This window comes from Melospiza melodia, chromosome 1 (genome assembly GCF_035770615.1).
Source record: "Melospiza melodia melodia isolate bMelMel2 chromosome 1, bMelMel2.pri, whole genome shotgun sequence".
Taxonomy (NCBI): Eukaryota; Metazoa; Chordata; class Aves; order Passeriformes; family Passerellidae; genus Melospiza; species Melospiza melodia.
This window is the reverse complement of record NC_086194.1, coordinates 43,484,485-43,501,622: the sequence shown is the minus strand read 5'-3', so window position 1 is coordinate 43,501,622 and position 17,138 is coordinate 43,484,485. Positions and strand designations below refer to the sequence as shown.

The 17,138-nt window shown below is 41.0% G+C and overlaps 1 protein-coding gene across 3 annotated transcripts in view; it reads left to right on the top strand.

The window, feature by feature from the left end:
* The first annotated feature begins 6,187 nt into the window (after nucleotides 1-6,187).
* The window catches only part of CAPN7 (calpain 7), a 32,357-nt gene continuing 21,406 nt past the window's right edge, over nucleotides 6,188-17,138 (top strand). The window contains exons 1-8 of one of the 3 annotated variants that reach the window (XM_063155639.1): nucleotides 6,188-6,348; nucleotides 10,339-10,447; nucleotides 11,087-11,244; nucleotides 13,506-13,573; nucleotides 14,674-14,874; nucleotides 15,279-15,365; nucleotides 16,043-16,169; nucleotides 16,498-16,583. In XM_063155639.1, the coding sequence (XP_063011709.1) occupies nucleotides 6,247-6,348; nucleotides 10,339-10,447; nucleotides 11,087-11,244; nucleotides 13,506-13,573; nucleotides 14,674-14,874; nucleotides 15,279-15,365; nucleotides 16,043-16,169; nucleotides 16,498-16,583 (938 nt within the window). In that variant the 5' untranslated portion in view covers nucleotides 6,188-6,246. Of the gene's footprint in view, nucleotides 6,349-10,338; nucleotides 10,448-11,086; nucleotides 11,286-13,505; nucleotides 13,574-14,673; nucleotides 14,875-15,278; nucleotides 15,366-16,042; nucleotides 16,170-16,497; nucleotides 16,584-17,138 lie in introns of those variants that run through there. The other 2 variants (XM_063155620.1, XM_063155630.1) reach the window with 2 other exon arrangements.

Sequence of the window (17,138 nt, the reverse complement as noted above, 5' to 3'; positions counted from 1 at the left end):
TTCTGAACAAGGTGGTCACCTATTGCAAAAATTCACAAGTCACCTAAAAATGGCAAGAAATAATAAGGTGAAGACCCAGTGGTGCATTAGAGTATGCAATCTGTGAGAAAATAAACCTCCTTGCATTTCTCCTTCATCTCTAGTCCTCAGAGATCAGAGGTGCTGGGTGCAGGTAGGCTGAATTTCTGATTACAACCAGTTTGGCCCTGTAAGTCCAGTCACGTTCAATAAGAACTTTCAAAATCACAAATTCATGACTGGTGCAGTTTATTGGAGCAACAGAAATAAAGATTTGGAGCAGCCATTGATAATTGCACTTATTGCATTTGTGATAAATATATCAAGGCCAGCTGGTGATTAATTAAGGTAAATTAACAACTCAAGCTAAAGCAACAAATCCAGCTTTTCACTATGCTTAACTTCACTGCTAACTAGCCTGGTTTCACCAGAGTATGCTCTGACACAAGTCAGAATCACAAATCTTACAAAAAAAAGCCCTACCAGTTTTGGGGAGGAGAGAGGAGCAAGCCCAACAACTTATCTATAGTAGGAGTCCTAGTAAAATGTATGTATTGTATAAGTGGCCTTGCCCTAATCCTAGTTGTTCTAAATGGGCTGCAGCTGTGATGTCCTTAGTTGGGCTGCAGCTGTGGCTAATGAAGATAACTGGGATAAAAGGGGGTGGGTTGGCCAGTCAGGGAGAGCCTTGATGAAGAAGCAGGAATAACACTGCTGTGAGGAGCTGTGTGTGAGAAAACCACCCAGAAGGTATGGGACTTTAGAAATTTGAGAACAGTGAGTGGTGACCCCAATGTGATAGAAGATAGGAGAGCTGTGGCTCTAGAAATATAACAACAAGATGTGGTAGAAGATAGGACAGCTGAGAGCTGTAGAAGAACATGGCCTTTGAGTTGAGGAGCTGTGAGAATATGGCCTTTGAGCAAGGAGCTGTGTGTGTGTTGTAAATGGCCTTTGAGTTATGGGGAAATGTATTTATTGTACTTGAATATCTATATTGTATTTGAATATCTGTAAGTAAAAGAAAAGGGGGAAATATAGTAGGAGTCCTAGTAAAATGTATGTATTGTGTAAGTGGCCTTGCCCCAGTCCTAGTTGGATTAGGGCAACCCTAATCCTGCAGTTGTGGCTAATGAAGATAACTGGGATAAAAGGGGGTGGGTTGGTGGTCAGGGCAGAGCCTTGGAGGAGCCCTGATGAAGAAGCAGGAGCAATACTGCTGTGAAGAGCTGCTGTGAGAAAACCACCCAGAAGGTATGGGACTTTAGAAATATGATAACAACACTTGTCTGTTGAACTGGGGTCAAATTTTCATCCTCTCCCTGGAGGATTCCAAATGTCAGTGTTAAACTTTTGGGCAAATGGGGGTGGGACTGTAGTCAAATATAATTGGTCAAATGTTGCTGCTGCCATAGGTGGGGGGGCAGCCCCTTTATCATTTTCATATTGATGGGTGTATTTTTTCACATGCAAAGGAAGGATGAGGAGGGGCTTTTTGACCTTTGGTCAAGCTGAGCTATAGGACTTACAGATGAATGAAAGGCAGAATAGAACCTTGGCACTTCAGCATTGCTTCCTCTCCAAAAAAGTCAAAGCAGCAGCAAAGGCTGTCTGATCTCTGCTCAGTAGTCTGCTTCTGTCAGCATGTTAAAACCACACATCGTTGTCTCCTCAAAGGACCAGACACACACTTCTAACAAGGCCTGTTACACCTGGGTGAGCAGGATTCACATCTCAGGGCCAACATCCCTACACAGAGGTGTCTGTGCTCTTCTGTGCTTCACTGAGACAACATTGGGCTAGGAGGCCTCTGCTTCACCCCACACATTATGTTGGTAAGCCTTGCTCTATCCAGGTGCAAGAAAAAACGTCTCATCTCACACTGGGTCAACCAGCCTCAACAATTCTCTGCAGCAAGCCTGGCAATTTTCCACAGCCAGTGATACAAACAGTCTGGTTTGTGAAAGCCTGCTAGAGAAAGTTGTGCAAGGATCTCCCCTGTGCATGTAGTAAACAGCCTGTGAAATTAAATGCTGGTGAGTCACAGGGGAAAAACCACCACATTAGGTACATAATGACAGATGCTAAACCATCAATCCTTTCTCAGAAAAGCTGAGTCATTCTGGAGAGTGCTCAGAACTTGGGTCAATGCTAAGCAGTGGTTAAAAGTGCAAACAGAGTGTTAGGAATCATTATGAAACAGAAGAAAACAATGCAAAAGGTACAAAATTAATAAGACAACTCTAATACTGCACACTATTCTAGTCACTCCATGTCAAAGGAAACATTGTGAGATTAAAAAGATTAAATGTGTGACAAAAATATAATGATAGGAAGATATAGTAAAGAACATAAATTCATGGACAAAATAAAAGATGTGAGTGACAGGATCATAATTTTTTATAAGAAGGGGAGAAAGGGTGGGAAAATGCACTGAGAAACAGCATGGAAGTTGATTCATTATTTTGGGTTTTGGATTGTATTTTTTTTAATGGAATGTTGTACAACAAATTTAAACATTCCCACAAAATATTTTGAATGCCAAAATCAAAATGTGCTAAAGCAACAATTAGACTAATTAATTGAAAATAAACCCAGCAAGCAGTATCAGAGGCAATAATGTGAGTTCAACCCACAGCCTACAGGAAGCTGAGACAAAACACTACTTTGACTTTATCTTATTCCTGTACTCTTCCAACAGGCACCAACTGCACTCCAGTCAGAGGAATAAAGGAGCAGAGTAACTCCTGTTCTGACTCTGTATTGCCTCAACAGAGTGAAAGTAACTGTGCAGGAACTCACAGACCAGATCATATCCAAGGTTTGTATCTTTGGGGTTTTCAGTGCCAGGGGTGGGGGAAGCACTGAAAGCTTTATAAAGCATGAAAAAGCTTTGGCTGCAGTCAAATGAAAATAGGTATGGCAACAGGCAAAATTTAGGTAAGAAGCATCATCATCATGCAAACATCTATCCTTACAACACATATTTGAAAAAATGAGGAGACGAGGCAGAGAAGCAAGAATCAAAATCAGGAGGCAAGGAGAGGAGTTGGGAGACAGCAAATTACAGCATTATGTGAGACAAAAGGAAAACAGGGATGAAAGTATCTTCAGAGGAAGAACAAATGAGAACGAACTGATTCTGTCTTGTTAGTAATGAAAAACTATGACACAGAAACAGAGACCTGAATTTCTTCATCTGATACTGCCTCTGCAAAAAGCCATGGGCTGGATGGAATTATATTAGGGTAACATACAGATCTATGATCTTCCCAGACAATATTGACTGCAAAAGGCAGCCAGGAAGGAAAGAAAGCAAGCATTAGATGAGATTAGGAAGGAAGGCACATAAGGCAAGTAAAAGGTGGGAAGTAAGGGATACTCAGAACAAATATCACCAAAGGGAAGAAAAACTGAGGCAGAAGAGCACCTGAATGTGGAATTGGGATTTGTGACAGTGGAAAAAGGGGTTTAACAATCTTAGTTAGTGGAAGTGGTTTTCTGCACAGTATCTTGGAAGGCAAGAGTTAACCATACAAAAATTTAAATATCTAGGATGTATCAACATCAATTAAAGAAATTATTCTTCCTCATCTAGAAAGAAAATGGGCCAATTTTAATATCTGGCTCCAAAAGTAAAACACCACTACATGCAAAAGGCAAAAAATTCATATGTGTGAAGTCTTAGCTACAGCCATCACCTTCATAACTTACTGTACTTTCTGTACATTTAAAAGCCTTCTGTAGAATTTTAGACAGGATTAGTAAGAAACAGAAACACACAAGCCATTTATTATGTGAAAAGGGCCAATCACAGTGACCATCAAATAGTTAAAAAAAAAAAATTCTTCAAAGTGACATTTTTGAATCCCGATTACCTGGAAGAGGTCCTAGCTTATGCTACAGAACAGGTGGTTTGGGCATGTAGATTTAAGTAAGGAACAGCATTATCTGTTGTTCTGCCCAGTTCAGCCTCCTTTGCATCATGCATGTCACTCTGAACACTGCAGAGTTGCATTTGATCCAGAAATGGTTTAGCCTGAAGCAAAATGATAAACATTGATACACATGATACACAAATTAATTTAGACTATGCAAGTTACACCACTATGTCTCAACATCAAATTGAAGCAGACCTTGACTTAAACTCCTTCTTCATTTTCATGGTGTCATTAGGGAAATATGGAACAAATAGAACTTTATTTGGAAAAACCCTTTAGCGTAATGTGAATCTTTCCTGTGCTCAGACAAAACCTGTAAAATATACTTTGAAAGAAAAAAGTAACTTTATAAGGAGCACAACCAAAAAGGAAAGCCATGAAGAACACAAGAACTTCCCTGTGCCTGGCAGATCACAAGAACAAAGTTTCTTTTTGCACTAAACATTACTGTATTTACATAAATGCAGTCAGTAAAGCACAAAAGGGATAAAGAGAACAAGATGGATTGGGAACACTTAACTCTGCACTTAAGAAAATTACAGGGAAAATAACAGATTTAAGTATTTCAGTACCTAGTACTCCTGCATTTAGCTGCACCTCCAACTAAATCTATAATCAGAAAACAGGCTGAAAAGATACACAAGAAAGAGAGCTGCAGAATAACTTGCCAGAGAGTATTTTTATATCTCATGAAAACAATGCCTTGCAATAAGTCGTATTTTCAGGCAGAAATAAAAGCTTGTAGAATCACAGAATTGTCCAGGTGAGAAGGAACCTCGAACAGCCTTCTGTGGGAAGGGGAGCATAGATGAGACTAGCACCCTGCTTATACCCTCTTGGAAACCTCCAGCAATGTCCCCAGGGAGGCTGTTCCAACAAATGCCTTCTATAAAAATTTTCTTTCTTCTCATAAAATGAAATCTCTCCCAGTGCAACCTGTTCCCATTACCCCTTGCCATGTAGTCCCTTGAGCACAGACCCCACTCCTCAGATTTTCCCTGACTGCCTCTTATGGTAGAAAAAAAGAGAAAATCCTGAACATCCTAGCTAAGCAATCTAGGTTACAAAACTGCTAGCCCAAATGTTTTTTTAATGGGGATCAATACAATAAAACAGGGGTTTTTGTTTGCTTTCTATTTTACACCCATATGAAAAACAGATGCACACTGAAAACACTCTCCTTTAAAGGCTAGAAAACTCAACCTCAGGGGATTAGCCATGTCCACCTCTATTAAAAATTGAGAAATGGAAAAAAAAAACCAACTCCACTCTGCAACCCCTGGGCTCCACCTGCTTCCTTCACCCATGGCTGACAACCATGGGAGAGAAGGGATGGAAGAGAATCCAAGGAAGTGATTTTTCACCTGTACTCAGCACTGGTCAGGCCACACCTTGAGTGCTGTGTCCAGTTCTGGGCCCCTCAGCTCAGGAAGGACATGGAGGTGCTGGAGTGAGTCCAGACAATGGAGCGATGGAGCTGGTGAAGGGTCTGGCCCAAAATCCTCTGAGGAGCAGCTGAGGGAGCTGCGGGTGTTCGGCCTGGAGAAAAGGAAGGGAGCCTCTCCTCTCTCCAGGGAGACCTCACTGCTCTCTACAGCTCCCTGAAAGGAAGGTATATCTCAAGTGACAGAACAAGAGAAGGTAGTCTTAACCTGTGCTCTGAGACAGGTTGGACATTAGGAGGAATTTCTTCACGGAAGGAGAGATTAGACACTGGAATGGGCTGCCCAGGGAGGTGGTGGAGTCACCGTCCCCAGGGATGTTTAAGTCTGGACGTGGCACTTAGTGTCACAGTCTGACTGACACGGTGGTGTTCGGCCATGGGTTGGATTCGATGATCTCAGGAATCTTTTCCAACCTAACTCATCCTGTGATTTTGTGATTCTGTAATTTTGTAATTCTGTTATCACCGCCCGGCGCGCGCTCGCGCCTGCAGCGCCTCAGGCTGGCGCGCGCCGTTCCCGCCCACCGCCTCACCGGCCCCGCCCGCCCCCGCGCGCCCGAGCACGCGCAGGGCTGCCGGGGCGCGCGGGCGTGGGCGCGTGGTGGGCGTGGCCAAACGAGGAGGACCGGGCTTTTTCGGAGCCGGTGGGCGTGGCCACATACGCGGCGGTGCGGGCGGGGGCGTGGCCAGACGTGGGGGCGTGGCCAGACATGGGGGCGCGGCCGACGGGCGCGGCGGGGTCAGGGAGGCGGGGAAGGCGGCCGGGCGGGCGCGGGGACAGGGACACGGTGGGCTTCGACGGGAGGTGTCGCCGCTGCTGCCGGCACCGGGAGGACGCTGGCCATGGACGCCACGACGCTGGAGCTGGACGCGGTGAAGTTCGCGAAGCTGGCGGTGCAGCGGGACCAGAGCGGGCGCTACCAGGAAGCGGTCTTCTACTACAAGGTACGGCGGGGACGCGCCGGTTCCCTCGGGGCGCCGCCGGTTCCCCAGCACCGCGGGCCGCGCGATGCTCTTGAGCTGCCGGACGGTTCCCGCTCCCCCCTTGGCCCCCCGAGGGCCGGAGAGGAGTGCTCGGCACCCCCGCGGCCCGGCTCGGCCCTGCAGGCGGAGGGAGACGCGCTGGGTCAGCGCGGCCGCCCCCGCCCTCCCCCGGCGGGTGTGCCCGGGAGCGAGCTCGGCCCGGGGAGGGCGAGGCGGTGCCCGCCGAGACGAGAGCGGAAGGCCGTGCGTGAGCGTCGAAAGTTTGTCAGTGTTCGGAGGAGCCGCGTCCTTCAGGGCGGGTTGCGAAACGCCTTTTGCCTGCGTCCTGCTTTTAGGTGGGAACCGGCGCTGCCCGGGCCTGATGTTTACCGACAGGCTGTGGGGAAGCACTGCAGGTACTCGGCTTAAAAACCGGGAATGGGCGCTACTTCCAGCTGCCGGAGACACAGTCCCTTCACTGCTGCTGGGAGGATTCATCGTAACCTAAAAACGTCTCTGCCCTGCTGGTTTGACACGTTCATTCCTGGCCTCTCCCCAAACCCTGCCAGGCCAGAAAGACTGATCAGTTTTATGCTGGGCATTTTGGAGAACCACAAGTGGGCATGCTGCTGCTCCTGGGTGTGCAGCTGGAAGCAACTGTCTTGTACAGTCACCAAATAGAGAGGTGTGTGGTGAAATACAAGATGCTCAGCAGTAACACAGCTTCAGATCACAAGCTATCAGTGACAGGTTTTTACCTTCGTGTGAATACTCTTTCCGTTAGGGAAAAGATTTTATGGTTTCCGTAGAGTGTCAGGTTGGTGTAGCTAAGGGTATAATGAGGTTGATTCAGTGTCTTACTCCACATCTGCAGGTTTACTACTAATATTTAGTAATTTTTGTGCAACCATTAGGCATTTTTCACCTATGTAAATTGTTGGGTTTTGTGTCGTAAAGTTACATTAAAGTTCCATATCGCATTGAGTTCTCACCTGCGAAAAGCCTCTTTGAAGCCTCTGTTTATCCTTATCACAGTAATCATTCCACAGATTCTGTTATCCTGACAAAGTGATTCTCTTCCAATAATTTGTTAAGGGATTTGTAGCTGGCCTTTTATTTCATGAGTACAAGGTGTCTGTGAAATGTTCAGAAAGCATAGTGTTAATATCTTGGTGGCCTATTCATGTAAGTGTGAAAGAATAGGAAGAAGAGTCTTTTTTTCCTTTTTTTTAACCCGGTTGTTAATTTTTAGAGGGCTAAATTTATATATGTACTTTATATATGTACTTTAAAATGCAAAAATTTTAGTTGCTCATAGTAATGCCGATAAGCTCTGTGTTCACCAGGAGCAGCATGTGTGCATGGTCTGATAACCATGTGCAGTACTGCTTTAGCACTGTATATCTCTCCTTTTATCTGGCAGAAATTAGTCAGTACTATTCAGAATGAAAGTATCTTTTTGTGCAAATAGTCACCCCTGTATGCTTTGGAACATACATGTGTGTGGAAAATCTTTTTCACATGCTGTATATAGGTGATATTCTTGATAAGTGGAAAAATGCACCCCTGGCAATCTGGTGCACTTGAAGCTAGATGAGACAAGAGGGTAACCTAGATATGTTTAGCTTTCCAGATTTTGCCTGAAGAATCACTTCCATGTTAGATTATACAAAAAAAATTACAAAATGCCATTTATTATTTCAGGGATACTTTATTTATTTATTTATTTATTCATTCATTTATTCCGGCACAGTAGAAGTAAGCTCTGGCCTGTCACCAGCTTTCTTATGAACTGCTCTAAGAAGTTCAGAATTGCTCTAAGAAGTTCAGAGCCCACTGGTGCAATTACTAAGCATGTGGGAAAGCTTGGGTACTGAACTGGCTTCTGCAGGAACTCGACCCTAAGGATGAAATATGGAAATCGCCACAGTTGGTGCCATAGACAACACCAAGATGTGTGAATGGGGTTCCTATGGTTAGCAAGTGTGCTTGGCTTCCTGCTCCATGTAACTTTGATAGGTGCCATGGGGAGTGCTGCATGTGAGCCAGCTTCGGGCTGCTTGCTAATTAATGGTGCTCTGCAGAAATGTCAGGATCATATTTGGACACCGACGACTTCAGCCAAAACTGCTGAAGGCTGTTGCTAAGTCTGGCTGTTGACCAGCTGTTAGCAGCTTGCAGACTGATGAGCTGTAGTTAGCTTAATGTGACTGTGGCACACTACTCGTGACAAACAGTAGTGACATTGGAGAGATCATAAATGTGAATTGCACATCCATCTGGTCACTGGAAACAGCTGGCATGCTGGCTCCACAAGCACTCTGTCAACTGCTTCAGTCCTTTGCAGATTTGCTTTATAAAAGACTTTCCCGTTATGTTTACATCTTAAAACCAGGCAAAAACAATTGTGCTTGAAATCACAGAAGAAACATCAATTATACACTGGTTTTGTAGCACTGGTTTGGAAATCCACATTTGTGCTTTGCATCATTTGTAGACCACATACCTTTGTGATACAGCACCTGTTTTGCCAGTCTGTACTTGCAGTCTGTCACAGACAAATATACCCATCCCTTGAGCACACAGCTGTAGTGCACTTATTCCCCTGCAAAAAATAGTTGTGTGCTAGGTCTTAATGGTATTTAATTGCTACATATAAATGGTACTTCTGCTTACCCTTCAGTGGCTGTGGATGTTTTGTGTGACGTAGTATGGAGATGGATGCTGGCAGGGAGCATGCAGTGGTTGATTGTGTGATGTTTCTCACTGAAAGTATATCCTAGTAACAAATACAGGCTGTGTCAGGATCAGATTTAAGTTTGGGCAAACTAAACAGATGGATATGGGAGCAAACTGCTAAGCTTGACCAAAATAATGGCCATAAAACACACAAGGGAGCCCTGGCCATGGGTCTGTGCTTGCCCTGTGCAGGGCAGCCTCTCTGAGCACCATCTCTGTGAAGCAGCTCTCCAGGTACTCTAGTGCTTTCTGCCTTCCTCTCTAGTTACTCTTCTGCTTTCTGCCTTCCCAGCCTGCCTGCTACCCCACCACCTCCTCTGCTCTGCTGCTGCTGGAGGGCAAGAACTGCCACAAAACCGGGGGGATTCCCATGTCCATAGTGGGAACAAAACAGGGTTTCTGTCCTCATTTCTGTGGGGTGACAAGTGTTGGTTCTCCATGTGGTTTGGAGACTGTGTCAGCTCTGGCTATTTGTTGCAACCCTGCCAAACCTTAGGTGTTTTTCGTGAATTCAGTGAAGGGATAGACAGCTTATGCAACTGAAGGCATTTTTTCTTAATAGATTTGTACAGGATGGAAAAAGCCTTAATGTGGGTAATGTACTGTGCTTCTGAGCCAGAGGCCTGTGCTCTTTCCTGGAAGCTGACTTTCACCCAGTATTTTGTGTATATACATTTTAAAAAACAAATTTGAGAAGCTAGGAAGCCTCATATTTGTAGATGTTCCAGATTGGATAGTTTTATCTGAGTAATAATAATTTTTAAAAATGCTTACTAAACAAAAATTCTTGACATTTGATTTTAAAAAGCTTATATATTTATTTCCTTTTGTTATTACCAGATTAAATGCAAATAACTGGAATAGATACTTTTTTCTCCTAACCTTAAATCCTCACCTTTGAAACCAAACTGATTTCAGTGCATGCATGAAGAGTTTTACTTAAAATCTCCTATTTTCATACATTACTATATAAACAGGCCTAACATCTGATCTTACAGAAATTCTGAATGTTTTTATAGTCTTATAGATTGTCCCAGATGTGAGAAATTAAACCATGATCTAGCTTATAACTTGAAACTTTTTCTTTTGAGCAGAGTTTCCCTGCAGCCACTGAGTCTTTTTGCAGATTTAAGGGCTTGCTTTCATGCAACTCATGGCTGCTGTAGGCCCTCTGTTTATGGTAATTTTCTAGGCAGCAAACATTAACTTTGTCTCCAATTCCTCTCCCTTCAGGAAGCTGCACAAGCCTTGATTTATGCTGGGATGGCTGGGTCCAACTTGGAAAATATTCAAGAAAAAATAAATGAGTACTTGGAGAGAGTTCAAGCTCTCCATTCAGCAGGTGGGTAAGGAGCTTTCTAATTAAACCTCTGCTTAAATTAATTGAGTGGAAAGTTGTTTGCTGCTGTGAAATACATATCAATGGTGTTTGCTCTGTTTTTATTATTCTGAGTTTCTTGTCCTTTGTGAAGAATCACAAATATAATGAGCACATCAGTGCTTTGAATTCTGATGGACCATAAATTAAGTGGAGCATGACTTTCTAAGGACTTGGGTGTGGGTGTTCTTTGCTTTTAAATATTCTGAGGAACCACATCTGCAGAGCAAATGTGAGAAAGGTCATTAGTAAAGGTATTAAGTGAGATGGACACCGAAGTATATTATTGTAGGTGATGTATTTTCACAAATGATGCAATATCTTACATAATTAAACATCCTTGTTCTCCATCTAGTATGAAAGAGATTTTACTTACATTATTTCAAATCTGAAATATCCTAAGAGCTAACCTCTGCTTCAGGAATTGTGATGGTGTTTCCTTGCCCTTGCATAGATGTTTTTAGCAGTTTGGAAAGATTTTGTTCCCAGACAAGAAATAGACATTCCCCATCTGATTAGAGCTGCTAGTGTTTTGGTGACATGTTCAGGATGTTTTTCCATGTCTGCTGCTATAGAAGGCTAAATACTGTTTTTTTCTTTTAGTTCAATCACAGAAGACAGACCCTCTGAAGTCAAAACAACAGTTGGACTTGGAGCGTGCTCACTTCCTAGTTACTCAGGCTTTTGATGAAGATGATAAAGGCAATGCAGAAGAAGCTATAGAGTTGTACACAGAAGCAGTGGAGCTCTGTTTGAAAACAGTATGTTAAGCTACAGGTTAACTTGGTGGAATTATGTGATGGTAAGAAATTCTTCCACTCTCACAAATGACTGACCCTTAAAGGCTGGCTTGAAAATGGAGTACCTGTATTTGTAAAAACTACGTTTTAAAATTTTTTGTTCGTTTCACTGGTTTTGGTTTGTTTTTTTGGTTTTTTTTTTTTTAGTGTTTCTTACAGTCTTTTTTATGTTCTATACAACACTACAAATTTATGGAGACTAGTCATTTATGTGGATTTTTTTTCTGAACTGGATTATACTAAAAGTTAGAAATATTCTGGAATATTTTTGGTGTTGATTTTTGCCCTGGAGCAAATACCACAGAAACAGAAATTAAAAACTGTTAAAAATGAAGATGACTTGCCAATGTGTCAGCTGTATTAATTTCTGACTACATTAAAGGAAGTCATTTAAGGGAAATTTGTGTGTGTAACATTTTCTGAAGATGTAACAGTCTACTGATGCCAAAACTATTACAAATACTACTTGATTACTCAAGTGTTTAACACTAAAGCTGTTATGAGTGAATTCAATTCACACTGCAATTAATAAGGATGAATTGGCCATTACATAAACAATGAAGAATATAACTACAGGTACTGCTTTTCTCCCTTAAGTCCAGTTGCCTTAACTAACTCATTACAAGAAGAGCTCACCATCATAATGTAACTCCACCAAGTCTGTTTTTCTTTTTCCCTTCTTTTCAATGTTATAATGTAAATATATTTGTGGGTTGGTGAGGGTGTTATGTTACTGTTGCTACATGCTTGAGTAAATCCTTTCCTCTGAATTATGTTAACAGGTTTTACCAAGGCTAAAGCCCCTGGTGGTACAGTGTAACCAGACCAAGAGTTAGTAGAGCTGCTCTAGTTTTTCCACTTGAGCTGTTGGAGCAGAACATTTTCAGTCTATTACATAACATTTACTGCAGCAGCATGCTCCTTCTTCTCTGCTGTGTTCCTCCTTCTGTTGTGTCAGTGCATGCAGATATTACTGAAGTTAGTCTGAAAATATCTCATATTAACAGCTGCATTTATTGGGTATTTCATTAGGTACAAGATACTGCTGAAGTTTCTTTTAATCTTGATTAGCATATTCTTTTGTTGACATGACAGTAAGATTTGTCCCTTGGGGTGACCCAAAAGTACTTTCTTCTTCACAGGATGAAAGGAGATTTAAGGGACTCTGCTATCTTGAAGCTTTACTCCCATCTTTCTCTGCAGTATATTCAGGGGCAGAGATTTGTTTCTTCCTTACCCTTGAAGAATTCAGAGAGCAGCCATTACTCCTCTTCTGTGGCTGATTCCCAGATGAGTGTGCTGGTGTTCCATCTCCATTACTTACCTTCATAAATCTTTTAGAGTATTTTCCAACCAGGAGCCTCAGAGTGTTATTTCTTTGCAAATGAAATTAGTTGCTTACAGAGGGTATTTCTAGTTTTGTTCCTTGGGGTGAAAGTAGATTGCTTTTTGTATCCTCAGTTGACATCCCTGACCTGGAATAATTGGTCAAGGCACGAAGCTGGAACCTGAAACCTGCTTTTGGGTGCCACAGGAGAGGCCACACCTCTTGTTGTGCCTCCTGCAGATTGTTTGGCTGCAGAAGCCATGCTTCATCTGTAAGGGAGACAAAAGTATAAACTGTCATAAATGACTTCCCAAATTGGAATGGATGTTAACACTGTTCACATCTTTGTCACTCTGTCCTAGGTTATTTTATGCTTTTGATTGCAAGTTAAAAATGTTGTTCTTGCACCACTATGTTGTTCATTTGAAAACACTTACGAAAGTAAACATTTAAAATCTTTTTCCTAAGTTACTATGATCATTTTAACACATTTGGGGAAAAGAATCAAAATGCATCCAAGCTCACATACTTGCATATACTGCAACATTTTGTTATGTCTTCTTTCTGCCAATAGTATTTGAATACAGTTAATTCTTCTGGAAATTCTCTTTGTGTGTGGACTGTTTTTCATGCTGAAGAATTTTAGACATAACTTCCATTCTATCAAAATTTCACTAGAACATCAAAATGGTATTTGCTTACATAGTATCTTTTTATGCTGAGTTTAAAAAAAGAAACTACAATAAACAAAGCAAAATATTTGCTAATTTCAAAGAGAGAATTGGAATAAATAACTAGTTACTCTTTGCTGTAATCTAGAAGTATGACAACTGAGCTAATGAAACATGTTGGTGGTTTTTGGATGTGTAGATTTTTCTTTAATTTTGCACTTTAGGCTACTGAAACCTCAGAAGCAGGACTCCAGTCCAAACTGAAACAGCTGGCTCGACAAGCACTGGATAGGTGAGTACTGCTAATGTTAGTAAACATACTAGTGTTGGTAAACATACTTCCTGTCAGTTCTGAGTGCACCCTCTGAGTTGGATTCGTAGTCTAACCTGTCTGTGTGGATTCTGTGTAGACTAAGCTCCTGCAGAGTTCACCTTGGATGAATGTTCACTGAATGTGGCAGCTGTTGTGCCAACCCTCTGGGAATCGTGGGACATGCAGAGTTAGGAGAGGACTGTGTGCTTGTTAGAGCAAATGCAGTACTTCAGAGATATAATCCAGTGTACCATCATCATTGGCCTCTATAAAAGATGCTGAATTCAGGCTAGCATGAAGTCAAGGTGTCAGTGTCCCTCCATAAGGAAGACAGCTTGGAAACTGGGAAACATTTTTCTTTTACAATAGCAATCTAATTACATAGGGTGTGTGTATTGAGATCTCTGAAACAATTTACACAAGTGTAAGGTCAATGTACACCTTTTTAAATCAGCTCTATGATGGTGAATCCCAGGCTGTGTTGGGCTAAGTTTCAGTATAAACTGGGTTTCAGCATTTCTCATCTGTGTTCAGAAAAAATCCCAATACTTTGTATGTGTGTGACTATACAGAAGCTTATTGCAGCAGTACCAAAATATGGCTCCTGCATACACAGTGTTCAAGCAGTTGAAAGCCTGGGTTGTGAGAATGCCCATGGGTTTTACTACTATTGTACCTGCTAGACAAAATAAATCTGGAAGGTATGAGAGGATGCAGATCAGTTTTTTCTCTGTGTTTCAGTGATCTTGTTCTGAGATTCCACATAATGAACACTTACAGAAATTCTCCTATTAGCATAATTTAGAGGCAATAAAATCTAATGAGTTCTGTCAAAAGTAGCTTGTAAGATTTGGAAATGCTGTACTTTAATTGATTCAAGAACAGAACAATAAAGAAGTACCAACATCAGAAGTCAATTTGAGGGTTTTTTTAAGAAAAAGTAGTGTTGGTCAACTGGGGCATTTTCTCATTCCATTTAACATATGTGGGAACATGAACAAAGAAAATCAATAATTGAACTGTAATTATATTTTTTTTTATCACTGTTGTAAAGAAAATACATTCTTTATTTGCTTTAGAGCAGAAGCACTGAAGGAATCTATGTCAAAGTCATCTCAAAAAGAAAAGTCAACTGCAGCCAAACCAAATCAGCCAGTCAGAACATTCTTTCCATTGGGACCTGATTTTTCTTTAAATGATAAACCACAGACAATCAGAGCAGTACAAGCTAGTGAATCTCAAGGTCAGAGATACACTGCAGAGGAGATTGAAGTACTCAGGTAAGTCTAAGGTTTTCCAAAATGAGTTCATGGAAGGTCTGACTCTGAGAAGCCAAAGTGCAAAGTTGTTTTTATAGATTGTACAACTGCTACTTCACTGGAAATAAAAGGAGCATAATATTTTATATTACTCTGCCTTCTATTCCATCCAGTTCTTTTTACTTTGATTTTTATTATAGGTGAAATAAGCTACAAATAATTTATAAAACCATTAACCTAAATTGTGACTTTTGAAAACTATCAAATATATAATGTTCAAGTGGTAGTGGTTTTGTTTTCAGAAGCACTGTGTATTTCTAGTTTTTAAAAACTTATTTCATTTTTACCTTATGCATGTTAATCTTCAGAAGATGATTGATAAGTTTGTAGCTCTTCTTTTTTGTTGTTTTTCTTCTGACTTGCAGGAAGACTTCAAAGATTAATGGTATTGAATATGTACCTTTCATGAGTGTTGATCTGAGGGAACGTTTTGCCTTCCCTATGCCTTTTTCGTAAGTATGCTTCAGTTACTGAACTTTAGTTTTGTTTTTACTTTCAAAACTTTTCCATATTTGGTATTTCTGTATTTTATTTTTCAGGGTTTAAAATATATTACATAGGCTTTTAAGCATGATTCAGGCAGAGATATTTAAATACTATCACTTCCTTCTTCCACTTTGAACTTAAAATTTTACTGAAGGCTGATCCTGCTCTGTAGTACTTTTGTACTTGTGTCTTCAAGCCTATAAGGATAATATTATATTTGGCTTTTTGGATTATTGGACTGGGCTGGCAGCTTGAGACTGTTTTCTGATGCTGCTCCATGCTATTGAGTTTAGCTCTGTTGCCTGTAAAATGCAGGTCATAGCTGTTTCTTCTGTAAAAGGGATATTCCAAGTAAGAGTGATATATAACAGCTAGATTTTCATTCATAAGCAATAATAGTAAGTTAAGATTACACAGCCATAATAGACAAAGACATTTGTCTGTTATGATTTTTCCTTTCCCCCCCCCCCTTAAAAATCACAAACTTCAAAGCAGTGTTCCTTGAAATTGGTTTACAGCTTTGTACTTGTTTTGTGCCTATTTTGCACCATCTATCTGACATATTTAAGACTGCGCATACCATAAAAAGCTCTTCTAAACTGCTATTGATTTATTTCTACTTTTTTTTCTCTCTTAAATCTAGTGATAAGTGTGGGAAGCTACCCTTATCCCCCAAACAGAAAGCAATGTTTGCCAAGTGGGTGAGACCAGATGACATAACAAATAACCCTACGATGATCTACACTGTATCAAGTTTCAGCATAAAGCAGGTAAATTGCTCCTAAGGAAAAATGTGGGCTGCTAGTGGTTTATCATGGGGGACCTTGTTGTTCAAAAAGGAATCCCCAAATATGAGAGTGTTTTCCTTGGCCCTTATGAGGTTAAATAAATGGAAAAAAAATTTGTTTGTAGGGGCCTCATGTTGAACAAGCATACATTTTCTGCCTCTTTAATAGTGGCTTTGCTTCTTTTGGTTTAAATCCTTCCCTTTTGAAGGGAATTACTAACTGACTGTTTTCCTTCCCTCCACATACTGCATTCATCTCTCAGTAGCTGAATTATTACTAAATGTCCTCACTGGCTTTCTTCTCTTTGCAGACAATAGTGTCAGATTGTTCTTTTGTGGCATCACTAGCTATCAGTGCAGCGTATGAAAGAAGATACAACAAAAAATTGATCACGAGGTAAGTAGCTGTTGCTCTGCAAGATCTTTTCAGATTTAACACTGCCCAGCTTTTGCAGTATGTTCTGTGACAGCTGTACACAGCCAAAACCAGCGTTTGTTTCATCTCCCCTGGACTTGTGGTTTCAGCGCTTCTAAGCTGGAAGCCAACTTTATATTGAAACAAAGGGTTTTAAGTTTAAAAGCAAAAAGCTGTTAGACAAACATTCCTAATAAATATTTTGATCAATCAAAATTGGGAACAGATAATGAATTTATTCACCATAGACATGTTCAAAGAAACAACAGTTTTCTAACATTTATTTATGCTATAATATCCAAGATTTTTTATAGATACTGCCAAAACTCTGCACAACGTATTGCATCATGGTATAGGTGTTTTTTGTCTTTTATTTCTACCAGAACATCTCATCTTTTTGTTTAATGGATAGCCCAAATTTTATCCAGCCAAGCAGCACTTTATTAAATTTGCTGTCCTGGTTGGACAATTACCATTGATTAAGTTTTCTGGGGCATAACAAGTCTATTAAGTGGCTCCCTTACTGTACCTGCAATG